At 41.8% G+C, this 16,491-nt stretch overlaps 1 protein-coding gene across 1 annotated transcript in view; it reads left to right on the forward strand.

Moving 5' to 3' along the window:
* CACNA2D3 (calcium voltage-gated channel auxiliary subunit alpha2delta 3) overlaps positions 1–16,491 on the forward strand; it is an 807,563-nt gene that overhangs the window by 218,446 nt on the left and 572,626 nt on the right. The window contains exon 4 of the mRNA XM_023755701.1: positions 13,096–13,155. Coding sequence (XP_023611469.1) covers positions 13,096–13,155 — 60 coding nt within the window. The remainder of the gene's footprint in view (positions 1–13,095; positions 13,156–16,491) is intronic.

The raw sequence follows: 16,491 nt of genomic DNA on the forward strand, positions 1-16,491 counted from the left end.
AAACAATATCATTGGGCTCTTCCCAGGAAAATTAAGGATACAGTAAAGAAAAATGATCATGTGGCATGGGCCGGGTGGTCCAGGAAAGGAATGCAACTTTAAACAAGGCCTCCTTCCAGTGCCATGGTTTCTCTGTGATTATACCTATAACCTCTTTAGGAGACAATGTGGAGCGTCTAACTTGCAGGCCCTGTGACTTGGAGGCCTGGGCCCACTAGCTTTCTGGCTCCCAGGAAAGGTCCTAGAGCTGTCTGAGCTGGGTCTGCAGGCAGCTTCCCAGGACAGTTCTTATTACTGCTTTTGTTAAGTGACATGTTTTCATCTTAAAGCCTTCCTTAACTTTCCTCCTCTCCCTCCTTTTTTCAAAATTTATATATATATATATTCCCAAAGTTCCCTCACTCCCATTTCTCTGCTCCCTGCATTTTGGGCCCTGCTCCTACCTCTGCTCTGAAATGGTCTTACACAGTCACCCCCTGGCTCACTCAGTCATGTTTGATCAGAAAAACATAAAACCCTTTAGGCATTCCAAGTAGGCAGGGATTTAATCTTCTGAATTAAAAGCTTTCTTCATCATTAGAACTGGGAGCATGAGGGTCAGGGAAGCTGCTGCCCAAGTTCGTAGACTTGGGAAGTGCTCCAGACTCAGAGAGCCACCACTAATGGCCTCAGCTGTCAGCAGGCCCAGTGGGTAATTCCCAAGAGGGCACCTGGATGGCACTGGCAAAAGATACCTGCCACCTGCAGATGCCCACATACTTGCCAGCTGCTTTGACTGGAGAATATTGGTGTCACCCCTGCCATTGAAGGGATGCTATAGATGGTGGTGAGGGTCAGCAGCCTCCACACAAACATACCCTTAACCACCAAGCTTTCTATCACCACGTTACTCAGTCCGACTGTGATATTTTGCAGCTCCTGCCCACCCTTCTTTTCTCAAATGTTCTTTGAGCTCCAGCTCCCTCTCTGACCATTCCTGGGTATCTCCTGGGCACAGTACTGGGCAGTGGCAAATAGCACCAGAGCTACTATTACTTTGCCTTCTCCTTCATTCTCTAGGTATTGTTGGCCTCTGAGTCTTGTAAATTCTCTCTCCTAAGTAGCTTTAGCAAGCCTTCTCTACAGTCTTTCTCTTTATTGCCTTGGATAACCTTTGGATATTTTTAAAAGTTTAGATAACTTCAATAATATTTAGCCACTTAAAACATTCTGGCCTTCTTTCTTGCTACCCTCTATCCCCATTCAGTCAGTCCATCCTTTAAATACCTCCATACACTGAACTGCCTATAACTGCCTGGATGCATCATGTTCTTTTTTGCCTTGGGGCCTGTTACTGGGATCCTGGAATGTCTTTCCTTTGTTTTCTGGGCTAGCTCTTGCTTCAGGTCTCAAAAAAGATGAGAAGCCTCCTTGTATCCCTGAGCCAGGTCTAGTTGACCCGTCAGTGGATGTCCACAGTATCCCTTGCTTCCTCCTCTTGGAACCTTTGTCACATTGAGTGGTGGTTGCCTGTTTGTCTCTTTCTCACCCTAGACTATAGCATCCTCAAAGGAAGGAGCTGCATCTTATAAACTTTATATTTCCAGTCAAACACGGTTCCTGGAACTCTTATAAACTTTATATTCCCAGTCAAACACAGTTCCTGGAACTCACACAATAGGATTCATAGATATTTCATTTTTCCACAGCTGTATTTTGAGCATTGGCCATGTTCTGTATAACATTTTAACATGAATCAAGTCACCATTTCATTGGAGTTGGGGTGGGGACTTCACAGTGGAGCCATGGTTCTCAAACTTAATTTGTTCTGGAAGGCTGTTTGAGAAGTGATTTGCCTGAAAACCAAATCATTTTTTTCCCATTAGAAATAATGTAAATTGAATTTATTCGTTCCAGACCTCCAAATGATTCCTTGTTTTAACCTTTCTATATACAGTGCATGTCTAATATACTGTGTAATCTATAAACAAACACTTCTTTCCTTACATTTATCAAACCGACCCCTACTTAAATGAATTACTTTCAGCACTCGTTCCAGGGGTGTCTTTCAGGAGGTCAGTGTGCAGCATCTTTGCTTTTTCACATGTCATTGCCTCTGAAATGCTGTCACCAGCTAACTGCTTTTTGTTTATACAAATCAATAACAATTTTTATACCTCTTCAGTTGCCTGTGATCATTGTTTCTTTCACACCCTTAGCAACATTAGCATTCTTGATGGCCTCTTTATGTTTTAAAATTGTGCTAATCATCCATTTTGCCAGCAACTAAAGCAAAAAAACAACAACAAAAAACACAAAATATAAACCCACAAGAAAATTCACAATACAGTTTCTTCATATATTAACCACATGAGGTTTCTCTCCTTTGTGGCCTGAGAGATGCTTCTTGTCATGCTGATGTGTCAGCATAAAAGGGTTGTCAGGTCAAGAACTGAAGTTTCCTTCAACAACCACGCCCTTTTTTCCTTGAACAACTTGGTTGAGAACCAAATTGTTCAAAATGGGAGATATTCAGAACTGAGATTTGACTGTATCTCTAAGAAGGAGTCATTTGCATGGCAGAATGAATGATGAGGAGTGGGCAAACATCTGAGGATCTAGGAAAAGAACATTCTAGGCCAAGAGAACAGCAAGAGTAACAGAGATGAGAATGTGGTGGTCTGGGTTCAGAAAGATGGCTGGGAGGAGGAGGAGCTGAGATGCAGGGTCAGATTGTGATGGGCCTGTGGGTCATGGTCATGAGTAATGGGAAGTGATTGAGGGGTTTCAATGGGGGAACGATGATATCAGAATTATACTTAAAAGTCTCTGCCTGGCAACTGTGTAAAGAATTGAATGTAGGGCCTGAAGAAGAAACTGAAGACCTGTTAGGGGGTTAGAGTTTCCAGGGGGAGATAGCTATGGCTTTGATTGGGGTTGTTCCAGGCGAGGTCATGCTAAAAGCTGTAAAACATGGGGCATATTTTGTAGAGAGAGTCTACAGGACTCACAGATGGCTTGAGATATTTGTGGAATAAGTGGCATTAAAGCAAATGGTTTCCCTGCTACAGTCTCTCTATGTTCAGGTTTATCTCCCTCCCTGCTACCAGATTAATTTAAAGATGACTTAAATTTCAGAACTGATCCTGTTGCTTTTATGCCCAATCAGACCTCTTCAGCTCCCCATCCCCACTGTGCATAGACATAGTATTCCTTAGCCTTGCTCATTGCCCTTGCTCACCTGAACTTCACTTACCTACCTTTTTGCACCCTTTTCTTCAACACCACTGACCTCCCCCCGCCCCTTACAAACCACCTGACACTCTGTAGACACATGAGGCTCCTCTTACCTTGGAGCCTTTGCTGCTCATTCTCCCATAGTTTCCCTGGGCCACTTGGCTGACTTCCACTCACCCTGTACCTCAGGCTCACTGTCACATGTATGAAACCTTCCCCACACTGGTGCCCCATGCCCTGGCAGAGTTGTCTGCTCTCTGCTTTGAGTTTTCATAACACTTTAACTTCTCTGCCCTTTGGTTTCCCCATGTGTAAAGTTGGGATGCTATCTGTGCTTTCCTTCATAAGACGCTTGTGAGGATTAACGGGGTTAATTGACTGAATCACTAGAACAGTTGGCACTAGGATAGGAAGTGTGAACCCCAATAATTGCGTGCTATTATCACCTTATGTCACCCCCTAGGATAGCCCATGTCACATTGTCTAATTTCATCTCCTTCCAGCTGAACTACGGATGTGTTGGTCATCTTCCTGGCCAAAGCCTCTAGCATAATTCTTCTCACATACTTAATCATCATCATCACCATTGTTGTCACCATTGACAGTAATAAGAGCTAACATTAATGGACATTTACTGTGTATTAAGAACTTTTGCCCAGACTATTTTCTTTAAGTAGCTGGAGCCAAAATTTAGTCAAGTTGCCTGACCCAGGGCCTGCTCTCTGGACCAATATGATATGTTCCCTCCCAAACTGAAGTTGCCTAGCAAGTATCTAGAGGCATAGATAGAAGGGAATAATGAAAAGGAAATTAAAATAGCATTTTCCCTGCATCAGATTTAAACAAAAACCCATCTTGAGTAGGTAAAGTCTGAACAGACATGGAAATTGTTCCTTATTTTTCCATGATCAAGGAGAAGGGTATATTTTTCCTTTCCTGGCTATGATTGGGGTCCAGGGGCTGGGAACTGCCTGCTACACTCGCTGGTCCTGCCACACTCACCATCCTGTCACACTCGCTGCCCTGCCACACTCTAAGTCTCACAGTGCCATCCATCAAAGGAGCTTGTGTTGGCAAACAGCTTACTCATTGTGCCTGCGCCATTCTGAGGACATCAGTCAAGCCTTTCGATACAGGCTCTTGCCTCAGTTCATTTTCAGCCTCACTGATCACAGATTTTGTTGCTGAAGCTGAGAAAGAGAGTGCTGGATTCTGAAAACCAGTCCTTAAGGAGCAGGTGCTCAGCCTCACGTTTGAGAACACAGGCTTGGAGTCCTTTCCTTGGCAGCAGAATTAACTTTCATATAACCTCCATGTAACTGTGAACTTGAGGAGTTCTTCCAAGTTCTCCCATCTGAGAGCCAAGTGTGGGAGGCACAGACGCTGACGTTTCCTTGTTCCAGGCAAGCTGTGCTCTGCCTGAAAACCTTGCCTCTCCCCCTGCCCCATCGCAACAATATCTCACACTCGTGCGGAACTGGAGGAAATGTTTTGTGTGTGCATTCTCATCAAATTCACACATAGAAGATCAACTAAAGAGGATCTTTTTTTAGTTCATCAGAGAAGAACATCAAGGCCCAGAGAGGAGAACAGTTTTTGAGTTGAGCAGCTAGTGAGCTGGATGACCAGGACTCAGACCTGTTTTGGGGCTCGGAGATGGGTCTGGTCCTACTAGGCCATAATGCTTAAAAGACCGAAAGCTTCTTGAAGGTCAAGACAAGTCATTGATCTCTGGTGTCCCACTCAGTTCTTGTTGCTGTTCTGGTTACTTCATAGACTCTCAACAAATACTTGTTAAGCTAAATTGAACGGAAGTGATGGACATGTGTCATTACCACCAGGAATGAAAACTGTCATAGGATAGACTTTCCCACCCAGACTATCATCCTCTTACCTTGGCTGTGCCTTTTCTTGTCCTGCCTGTCTTACTGTAGGCAGATGTCTCCATCTTCCTTAGGTCGTTGGACCGTACCTTCAAAGCTCCATCATTGCGGGTTCCAGTCCAAACCTCTGAGGAGGTGCTGGAAAGGTTCTGATTAAGGCCTGGGACAGAATTGTGTTCACCACCATCAGAGCCCTCAGGAATAGATGGTTTCCAGTGTGTAAAACAAATGTTTATTCTCAAACTGATATAATGTCATAGTTGGGTTCATCCTGAGCTGTTCCCTTGGGAAATGAATAACAGTTCCATTGTCCACAAAGGAACTAGGTCAGCTTAAAACTGAAGGGCCCTGAGTGGATCTTCTAAGGATTATGGTTAAACTAGAGGCCTGGTGCACAAATTCATGCACCAGTGGGGTCCCTCAGCCTGGCCTGCAGGATCCGGCTGAAACTGGCTCTCTGACATCCCCGAGGGGTCCTGGATTGCGAGAGGGTGCAGACCAGACTGAGGGACCTCACCGGTGCACGATTGGGGCTGGGGAGGGACGCGGGAGGTTGGCCAGCTGCGGAGGGACTGCGGCAGGGCTCCAGGGCATGTCCAGCCTGTCTGGGTCACTTCCGATTGGCCAGACCCCAGCAGCAAGCTCACCTGGTGATCAGTGCACATCATAGCTACTGGTAGACCGGTCGACTGTCTGCCCCCTGGTGGCCAGCACATGTCATAGCAAGTGGTTAAGTGGCCTTAGCATATCATTAGCATATTACACTTTGATTGGTTGAAGAGCCGACCAGACACGTAACATATTAGGCTTTTATATAGGATAGTCTTGATTTTGATTATCAAGCCTAAACCATTCCCAGAGGGTTACCTAAGCAGAAGACCATTCTTAAAAATGCTGCATCACTGAGAAAAATTACTTTGGGCTGAAAGACAAGGTTGACTTCTTTTCCTGTCTCCTCCCCAGCTGCCTTGGCCCTTGGGCAGCCATTTCAGCAAAGTTTGTCTGTTTCCATCTCCAGAAGCTTTGCAAATGCTGCACTTTGGGCCAATGCAGCCTCAGATGTAGAGTGAGATGGCTTTGGTTTGGAAACAGGCCATTCATGTTGATAACAGGTATTAATTTAAGCAACCTCAAATTGATAACTGGTATCTCCAGTGGAAACAAAGATAATTTGGTATTGATTGTGATTGTGTCTTCTGATGTCGACTCCGGGCTTAGTTTGTCTTGTCAAAGGCTGGTGTAGCCTCATGTAATCTGAAAGAGGCAGGAAGGGGAGGAAGAGAGCTCCCACCCACAGAGAGATGTGTTTGCTCTATTGCTCTGTTACCTGCTTTCTCTGGAAACTTCATAGATTAGCTTTTCTAATCCACTTTGAAATGTTTGCTGTTTCTAAAGCAGAAGCAATCTTTGTGGCTTTCAGGCAGAAGGTCATTTTATACAAAATGTTCATTCGTGTGCAGCAAAGCTTATTTCTTCCGAAGGAACAAAGAAATAATGGAGGCTCCTTAAAAGTTGTTTTTCTCTAAAGAAACGATCATCTTGATAGTTGGTGAATTATATGGGTCATTTTGATGGGAATTGCAAAGTAAAAACACTTGTATGAGGAAGGATTACTAAATAACATTAAGCTCTCAGATAGGACTCCACCTGCAGTTTCAGCATTTCAGAGCAGGAGGGGAAAATGAATTGGATTTCTTCTTGTCTAATTGTGTCCTTCTCTCCAGGTTATTCCTTTGCCCTGATTTCTTGCCTGATGGTCACCCAGCCAAGGCTGTGGCCTCCATGTAGGTCTCTGAGGTCCAGCTGTTTCCAGAACTTTTCTTGCCTCCAAAGCTTTGTTTACAATGTTTCCATGGGATGGAACAGTCTGTCAGCTTCTTTCCTTCTGGAAGAACCTCCCATTCTCCCGTAGGGCTCAGCCTAAATGTCACTTGTGGGGAGCTTCCTGACCTACTGCCAATGTTCTTTGTCATTCATCCCTTCACATGAAAGAGCTACTTGCCTTGTGCCTCTCCCTCACCCTTCTGAAAACCGCCTCCTGTTGTTTCATGGCTCATGGTGGTAGGTTCCACACTTTGCAAAATCACCATCCAATAACTCTAGCAACAAAAGCAGTGAGGATTAATCTACACTGTTACAGAGCAATACAAACTCTATCCTCAGTGACGGAAGAAATGATAGTGTTAATTTTAATATCTTACTTTTTTGTTTTTGAGCTTCATGGTTCTTAAACTATTGTTTTCTGACCTTCATACAAGAGAAGAGTGTTTGAAATTAGTCCTGAGAACACAACCGTCTCATTTTGCCTAGATTCCTGGAGACATCTTTTGATGTGCTGATGGCATTTAATGAGGATGGAATTGTTTCATTTTGTTTTAAAGATCCACAGAGTTTGAAATCTGTGACTATGGAGAGGATACGGGTATTCTCTGTCCTCACCTCTGTAGATGGTCATCATGCAGAGGTCAAGCCTGCCAGGAACCTTGGTGCTAGGAGAGCATCAATCCCATGTACACAGTGTTGTAACTCTCATTCTATTAAATGCTAGCCCTTACGACAAAAGCCACTAAATCCAGTGTGAGGGAAAGACGACGTGCCACACTGGGTATGCTTGTGGTGGAAATTGTTACTTCTCTTTGATCACTCCTTTGGGTTATCTTCCTTCACACTTAGTTCTTATTGATTTGGTATTAATGACAATTCAAAACTATCTCCAAGTTAATCATCACTGAAGCTTAAATCCATGTTAATGATTATAGATTTTTCCCAGTTATCCCCTTAGTGGAGTTTAAGCAGTATTTAAGAAAGAATTATGTATTCATTCTAGAAAAAAATGGCAATAAAAACCCTGGTGTGATATTAAATGTATTGTTGCAAAACATTCAATGAAAACCATTAAACATATTAAGTGCTTTGGCATTTTCCAATATTCCATTATAACAGCATTTACAAAGCAACACTTTTTAGCTTTAGCATGAGAAATAAAAATGTCTTTTTTCGGTTTTAATATTTGTTTTGCTTTAAGAGTTTTGTCCATAATGAACCCCCCGATTTTAGGAATATTTATTGAAACTTTTCTCATTTGTACACAATTTGCTCATCTTGATGGAACCAGTAGGAGTCCAGCAGTAGGTCACTGAGGCTGTGTGATTACATTTTCTATCTCCTCCCACACTCATGGCATCTTCCTGGCGTTCCTCCTAGAAAGCCAGAATGACCAGGAACAAAAAGATGAAATACAAACAGAACAAAAGATCATTTTCTTCTTCTGATTCAATTTTCACTTTGACCTGGTGTCCTATTTCCCCCTGCTGGACCATGACAGGAAGTTTGACCTCTATGATGTCTTTAACTTTATTCTTTATTCCAGTGTTTTGGGAGAGGAGATGGAAGACAGCATTCTGTAGTGTTGTAGAGATAATGTGGGGTCGTTGGAACAAGAGATAAGATGCGATTTTAAATGAAATGCTTTAATATCCCTGCTATTCACCTAGGCCAGTGGTTCTCAACCTTGGCTGCACATTAGAATCACCTGGGAATCTTTTTAAAATCCTGATTTCTGGGCCTCATCCTCTGGAAATTCTGTTTCTTTGTTACTAATGTTGTGGCCCCACCCAAGAGGTTTTGGGTTGGCAGGAGGTGCTCACTCTTACACCCCTCTCCTTGGTAGCTTGCTTGCCTGCTGCTGCCGTTGTGGCCCCACCCCATAACAAAGAAACAGAATTTCCAGAGGATGAGACCCAGAAATCAGGATTTTAAAAAGATTCCCAGGTGATTCTAATGTGCAGCCAAGGTTGAGAACTACTGCCCTAGGCAGTTGTGACTTCACCGTAGCTATAAATACGGTCCATGGTCCATGACCTCTAGCATTTGTTATTTATAAAGGTAGCTTTTGTTTATATTTATTTAACTAAAAAGGAAGAGTAATTTAGAAATATAAAAGTCAATGAAATGTACATCAACTCATGAATTAAAACATTGTGCATTTAGGTGCTTTGTTCCAATCCCAGGGTGTGTATTACATTTACATTGAATAAGGAAATTTTCAGCATTAAAGGGAGAGGGGAGAATTTGGCATTAAAGGTGCTGTGGACTGCCAAAACCGGTTTGGCTCGGTGGATAGAGCGTCGGCCTGCGGACTGAAAGGTCCCAGGTTCGATTCCGATCAAGGGCATGTACCTGGGTTGCAGGCACATCCCCAGTAGGAGATGTGCGGGAGGCAGCTGATCGATGTTTCTAACTCTCTATCTCTCTCCCTTCCTCTCTGTAAAAAATCAATAAAATATATTAAAAAAAAAAGTGCTGTGGACAAAACTTTTGTTTTTCCTTCCCTCACAGCACACTTTTGAATACAAGTCTTTAAAGCCATTTTTATTTCCAGTGTTCAGTTTTAATTAAAAACCACAGTCGCAATTCTATAGCCCTTCTGCACAACCAAAAGGGGAATTCATGCAAGAGAAAATTAACTTATTATTATTAAAAGCACACTGCCTTTCTAATAGACATAATAGAATAACAGTTTTCCTCAGGCTCAGTGGCAGCTTTTTATATAATAACTAAAATATTAGCACATTTAAATTGATTTTTTGTACCTGCAGGTGATAATTAAACTTATTTTTAAAGCATACTTAATTTGAATTAGATGATAGAGATATTTGTGCAGGAAAGAGACATTTTAAGCTTTTTATTTACTGGCAAGCATCAGAGTTGAAGTTGAGTTGTCTTGATTTTTAAAACATTATAGATTTTATAGAAAGAGGAAATGTTCTACTCATTTATGCATTTGTTGGTTGATTCCTGTATATGCCCTGACCAGGGATTGAACCTTCAATTTTGGCATATTAGGACAATGCTCTGACCAACTGAGCTACTTGGCCAGGGTGTCTTGATTTTTAAAAATGAGAACTCAATTTATTTTTATTTTATTAACAGGGGAACCTCTATCCCCAGGAGTCTGTTTTAGGCAAGTTTATGACACATGATTTTCTTCTTAGGTACAATTTTTTTCACTCATTTATTTTTATGCGAGTGTTTCAGAGGAAAGATAAACAATCCTTTGTCCCTTTCAAAAGGTACACAGTTCTTGATGTCCTGCTTGTCGTTACTATTGTGCACAATAGCTGAGCCTATTCTTGGGGTTTCCCCCGGAAATCTCTCATAAAATATAAGCCTGTCTCCCACCGGCATCAGGGCGCAGTCGGGATAACCTCATAGTTTATTGCAGAAGGGTATATCCTTTCAAAGAGCTCTGTTCCAAAGTACTTATTTGTTTCACATGGGACAACGATATGTATAGTTGACTATCTTTTCCTGAGTCTTATTTCCTAAGCTTTGCAGTGAGTGTGATCGGAAATATCATTGTGATAAATGAAGAAGCCATGCAGCAACCTAACTTGAAAATGAGCATTAAACTGGCAGAAGGGTTCAGATTCTCTTGTACTCACTGCTCCACACAGAGAGCAGTATTGTGGCTTATCTCAGTGATTAGTACAATTTTATTGAATTGTTTCCAGTGTGTTACCTGTTTATACACCATGTCTTGCATTGTATAATTTGTGGTTGAAATACATTTTATGTTATGTTATATTTGGACATGTTATAAGGTATGTATGATATACATTAACATATAAACACAAATATAAGTAAAATGCTATATAAGAAATGCACTTTACGCTATACTCTGTCATAATTTCTATTTGCCTATCATTTCCATCTTGTTCTCTTACTTGTTGGTCCTATACTGCTTTTGTGTTTTTGTACATTTCCAATTCTTCACTTTTTTTCAATATTATCTGTCTCGGTCATTGTGAAATTAATTTGTTCCTATCTTTTGATCGTTTGTACATTTGATGGACATTGCTGGATTCTCAGAATGCTTAGGTACCATGATGAAAACAACTTCTATGTGTTTAAGTAAATACATAATCAAAATGCATAACTTTTAGATCATGTAAATGTTCAGACATGCATAATATTTATACACATTCAATATGTAACTGATTTTTATGATACATGCATACAATTTTTAAATCTGTTACAAATATTAAAAGAATAAGCTCTCTAGAAAACATTGATTTGATATATCACTGCCTGTCACTCATCTGTCTGAGTTCATATCGATCCATTTGCAAATTGTGTCTTGTGATCCCAGGAGGCTGACAAACCTCATCGGCTGGGACAATTCCAAGAAAACCGCGACCCTTTGAAAGCTGTCCCAATGTAAGCTTTGGGCCAACATATCCAATCTACGTAGACTGTGTCTCTTATTTTTCTTTTCCTCTGTTTCTCCTCCTCTCCATTTTATGCCTCTCTTCTATAAAGCACTTTACATCTCATGGTGAAAATACATATGTGCACAGGTTTTGAAAAGATAAATGAGAGTTGAGGCCCCTTGGAGGACTGGAGGAGCTCATTCAGCAAGGCATCGGGGGTGAGGTACGATCCAGGCTAAGTGGTGTTTTTAGCCAGTGGATCAGTCACTGGGAGAGCTTAACACAGGTCGCCAGGCCCACCCCCAGAGCTCCCAATTCTGCAGGACTGGATGGGGCCTGAGAAGGTGTATTTCTAACAAGCTCTCAGGTGAAACTGATGCTGCTAATGGGGGACTACATTTTGAGAACCACTGCTCCGGGGTCACCTTTTCATGTGCATAAGGTGAAGAAACGACCCAGAGAGGGAAAGGGTCTTGCCCCAAATCTCACAATTGTAGTGTGTTGCATTGAGGCTGGAGTTAGAACTCATTCTTCTGTCGCCAGCCCTGTCCTGCTTCCTGGGGGGTATTCGATTGACCAGAGATGGAGCAGCCCCTTTCTGACCATCTGCAGGGAGTGTGAGGAGCCAGATTGGCCCTCCCTCCCAGATTCCTGTCTGTAACAGCCGGTCTCTGGCTGGCCTATCTCTTTCCTTATATGCCCCTATGAAGAGAGAAGACTTTAGTGCTCTATACCAGAGCCCAAAGTTACCCAGTCATATTCAGCCTCTTCATTTCTATGTCCAATTTAATAATCATTCATGGAACATTTGTCTGTGTATTTGTGATCATTTAGAGATTAATGTCATCATTTTTTTTTAAAAACATGGCCTTTTAAATTCAGGTCTGTATTATGTCAAGCGAAAGCAAGTTAAAGGTAGCATAGGCTGCAAGGTTAACCATGGGAAAAACAGGAATGGTTGCATTTTTATTTGGATCAAAAGATTTTTCTCTTAGTTCAATGAAATTTCAGTGAAATATTATTTAACTAAATGAATTTTCTGCAATATCTTCTCGTTTGCATTTTCATGGTGGGAAATAACTTACTGGCAAATTCAAATTAAAGTGAAATGATTTTGGTTGTTGAATAATTGTTAAATGGAATTTCATTAAGTTGTTTTCATAAGAATATGAAGTGGCTGAATTTATTTGGCCAAGAAGAATAATTGTATATTTAATTTCAGTGATTTTATTATTGGGATGAAGATTGTCAAAATGGCATTGATGTCCCATAAAATTCAAATAACTGTCACCTGATAATTACATACTAGAACTGGGTGCAGAAAAAATTGACCTTGAATGAGGCAGGCAATTAAAATAAGTAGTGTTTTCCAAAGCATTGGGGAAGTCAGTCCATTTAGAATTGCAGTCAATTCAGTTCAATAAATCTTGACTAAGGGCCTTCTCTGCCTAAGGAATGTACTTTCTAGGTAGGTCCTGGAGTCCATATCCAGCCTCAAGGGCCAGTGTCTTTTATACAAAAATGGATGTGGAACATGTGTGTCTTTATACACACATAACAATAAATATCTGTTGGAAGAATTATGGTTGAATGATGAAGGCAAAAGCTGGATTTTGACACTGATGTTACTATGTTCAGTGTCATGGGTGTAAAGGTACCAGTCACAATGAACATTATATACTCTGTCATTTGGGGGGCAACAGAGAAAACTCAGCCTTTTCACATTGTAGGAATTTGGTCCAGGCCACACTTGTAACCCTTCCTGTCGCTTTCTGTCTTTTCAGCGCCTGGTGGAGGCTGCGGAAGAAGCGCACCTGAAACATGAATTCGATGCAGACTTGCAGGTACGTGATTATAGTTCGAATTAATTGTTTTCTGCCGAAGGAGAAGCACTCAGTGTACCAGGAATGCCAGGTTTCAGTGGCTGGGAAAGAAAGGCTTTGAGAGATGGCACTGAGTTGGAATAAATGTGCCTATTTTTTGATAAGGCAGGATAGGGAACCTCAACCATTGTCCACCATGATAATTGCAGTGGGATGACACAAGCTCATGAATATAACCAGATTTTGATGGATTCCTCCCCAATTCCGGGGGAGTTAACCAGCCAACTGACAATAATCACCAGAGCTCTTAATGGTAAATTGATAGGATAGATAGCAGAATGCAGACTCTTCCTTGGCTTAAGTGATTGAAAGGAATGTTGTGATGGATCTAATGTTGAATTGATTTTAATTTTATTTAAAAATTAAATCATTCACAGATGTGGGATTTGAACATCCACTTAATAAATTTCTTGTAGTAATCTCATATCTCATCATGGCATCCTGTGTCTGGTTGAGAAGGCTTTTGATGTTGTCTTGTAGAGAGAAAACATAGTAGAAGGGGCCAGTGAATTGAATAACACGTGGAGGTTCCTTTGCTTCTCTTCTGGAGTAAATTTTATCTGTATTGTCATTCCTGAGTTGTGTAGCCTCTCCTTACTTCTAGAAAAAACAGAGGGAGTAAACCTGAATCCTTAAGTCTGTGTTTTGATAGAACATAACTCTTTTAGTGGTCACAATTGGGAAATAGTGGTATATGAAAAAGATAAAGACAGAAGAAAGAAAAGATAGTGATCCCTAAGATAGGCTTTGGCTGTATCTCTGTCCCATGGGTCTACCTCTTGTCATCATTACTGTCTACATTGGTTTTCTTTTTGCCTTGTGGGTAAAAGCATGAACACTTAAATGTGGTAATTGAGGAAAGTTTAATAAAGGGAATATTTACAAATGTGTGGTAAATGAAACCAACAAACTATAGTGTTGCACCCCAGGTCAAGCCACACTCCTGGCCTGAAGGAGCCAGGGGACAGAGAGGTTTCTAATAGCCAGAGAGTAGCTATATGGAAAGGGTACTTGATAGAGGGGTGCAGCCATGATGATCTGGCAGTTTTTGGGAAAGATACCCCAACAACAATTTCTAGCCTTCTGATCTCTTGCTGGTACCCACCATTGGCTGAATCCAACTGTCAGTATAATTGACTTGATTCAGCCTCCTGAGACATTGCACTGGGTGGAGAAGGGTGAAGAATAGGTCTGGAGGGGAAGCAGAAAATGTCAAACCTACTATCTGGGGTTCATTTTTAGGCATAATCCCCAACATATAAAGCAAATAGAGCCTGGAATATAGCCAAGCACAAGAAGTTGCAGGGGGAGGTGGAGCTGTTCTAGTCACTGTTGGTAACATTGGAGAAGAGTGGAGAAGCCAACCCTGGTTTCTGAGCAGAGCTGCAAGAGACAGAACAGAGAAATCAGCTGAATATAGCAAGAAGCATCGCGCTTCCTATAGCTACAACCATGCGGCGGCTCCAGGAAGATCCAGGGGCCATTTACTGGCCACGCTAACTTCAGTGTGCCTGCTCTTCAGAGGGTCTGGGCTTCCCAGAGTGGCCATGGGGTGTTTAATGGAAGCATCAGGAAGCGCCTTTGTAAGTGTGACACTTGCAAGGGTCTCTTGAATGTGTTGCCAAGGGAAATTGTCTTCCTCTCCTCAGTAGTTCCTGAGGCCTTTTCAGGAATATTCTGGTACTAAAGGACAGAAGCTCATCTCAAGTCAACTTAGATTATAACATTGAATAAATTAAGAAACCATGAGTCTACTCTGATAATAAACAAACAGGTAGATAAAAAGATAAATGCATAAATAAATGAGAAGGGAAGCTCTTACGATGGCATGGCAATTAATAACTATGGAAGAAATGATGGAATTAGAAAATCATGGCATTGATTGATTGAGATAAGACTCTTCAATTGATACTAAAATTAGCAGGTAAAAGTTTGATGAAGAACAGGACATTGACAGTCTTAAGGCAACCACCCACAAATTACTCATTAATCACAAAGGAGAAAATATCAACTTTATTAGGGAAAAAGCTGGCAGACACTATCTTGAATAGGTAACCAAAGTTAATGTCATCAGTGATGAGACCAAGTGACATCAGGAGCTTCCAGATATGATGACCAGGACGGATACAACACCGCTTATGTAGGATTCTTTCACAGTGTGTCCCAAAGGTGTAGCCTTAACTTAATCATGACAAAATGTCAGAGAATCTGGACTAAGGCATATTTTACAAAGTAACTGGCTGGACAGTTCAAAAAAGTCAAGGTCAAGAAAGACAAAGAAACATTGAGGACTTGTTCCTGAATAAAGGACATTAAAGACACATGACAACTAAATGCAACATGAGATCCTAAGCTGGATTCTGCACCAGAAGCAAAGATGTGAATATTGACTATGCATTCGATAAATAATATTGCCTCAATGTGGACTTTCCTGAGTTTGAGCCTTGTATTGTGTTTATGTAAGAGAATGTCCTTGTTCTTGGGTTTCTCTGGACTAAATATTTGGATCCATTGGTCCAATTGGAAGGAGTGAGTTTGCGGGAGGGCAAGAAAGGACTGTTTTGTAAAATCTGGTGTTTATGTCTCATAGTCAATTTTATGCCGAGACCAGTTGTCTAGTCAAGGCAGATGGGCAAGGAAGGGAATGCTTTAATTGACTCCAGGGGATTTTTATCCTTCAGCTGAGGAAACATGTTCTGTGGTTTAGCGCAGCTAACCTTGAGCCGCTCTCTTCTGTCTGTCTGGAGCTGTTGTTATCTCCCCAGAGTGTTCTGACTTCCTTCCCATTATTGAAGCTTCACAATAAAACCCTGTTGTAGCACAAGCGGTTCCTTGTCAAATGCGGTGCTGTAAACACGAATGCAGCGTTGGGTCTCTCTGGAGAAAAAATAGAGGACGAGAAGGTGAGTCTCTGGAGTGTTACAGCTTTTGTTTTCTTGGGAAGCCCTGTCGTCTGTTTTGTGTGAGTACACAAGAACTATCAGAGGCTCAGTTGTGGTCTGAACACAAGAGTAGATGTTGAAATAACCAGTCAATATTGCAGAGTGTCATTCACTACCCAGACCTCAGACCTCCGTGAAATCTCTGGGCCAGAGTCAACCGCGCGCTTTCGCGGAAGCCTGAAAAAGGGAGGCCTTCCAGAGAATGGATGTGCGCTGAGGAATGCCTGTCGGCTTCCATGAAGGTTTTGAAGCTGCAAAGCAGCGATGCTATTAAGCACAAGTCTGTTAACAGCTTGGGTGTCAGCCCCGTTGCTATTACTGGGGGTAGCCGGTCTGTGTACGGGCTCTGAGTTTA

This window comes from Myotis lucifugus, unplaced genomic scaffold (genome assembly GCF_000147115.1).
Source record: "Myotis lucifugus unplaced genomic scaffold, Myoluc2.0 scaffold_83, whole genome shotgun sequence".
Lineage (NCBI taxonomy): Eukaryota > Metazoa > Chordata > Mammalia > Chiroptera > Vespertilionidae > Myotis > Myotis lucifugus.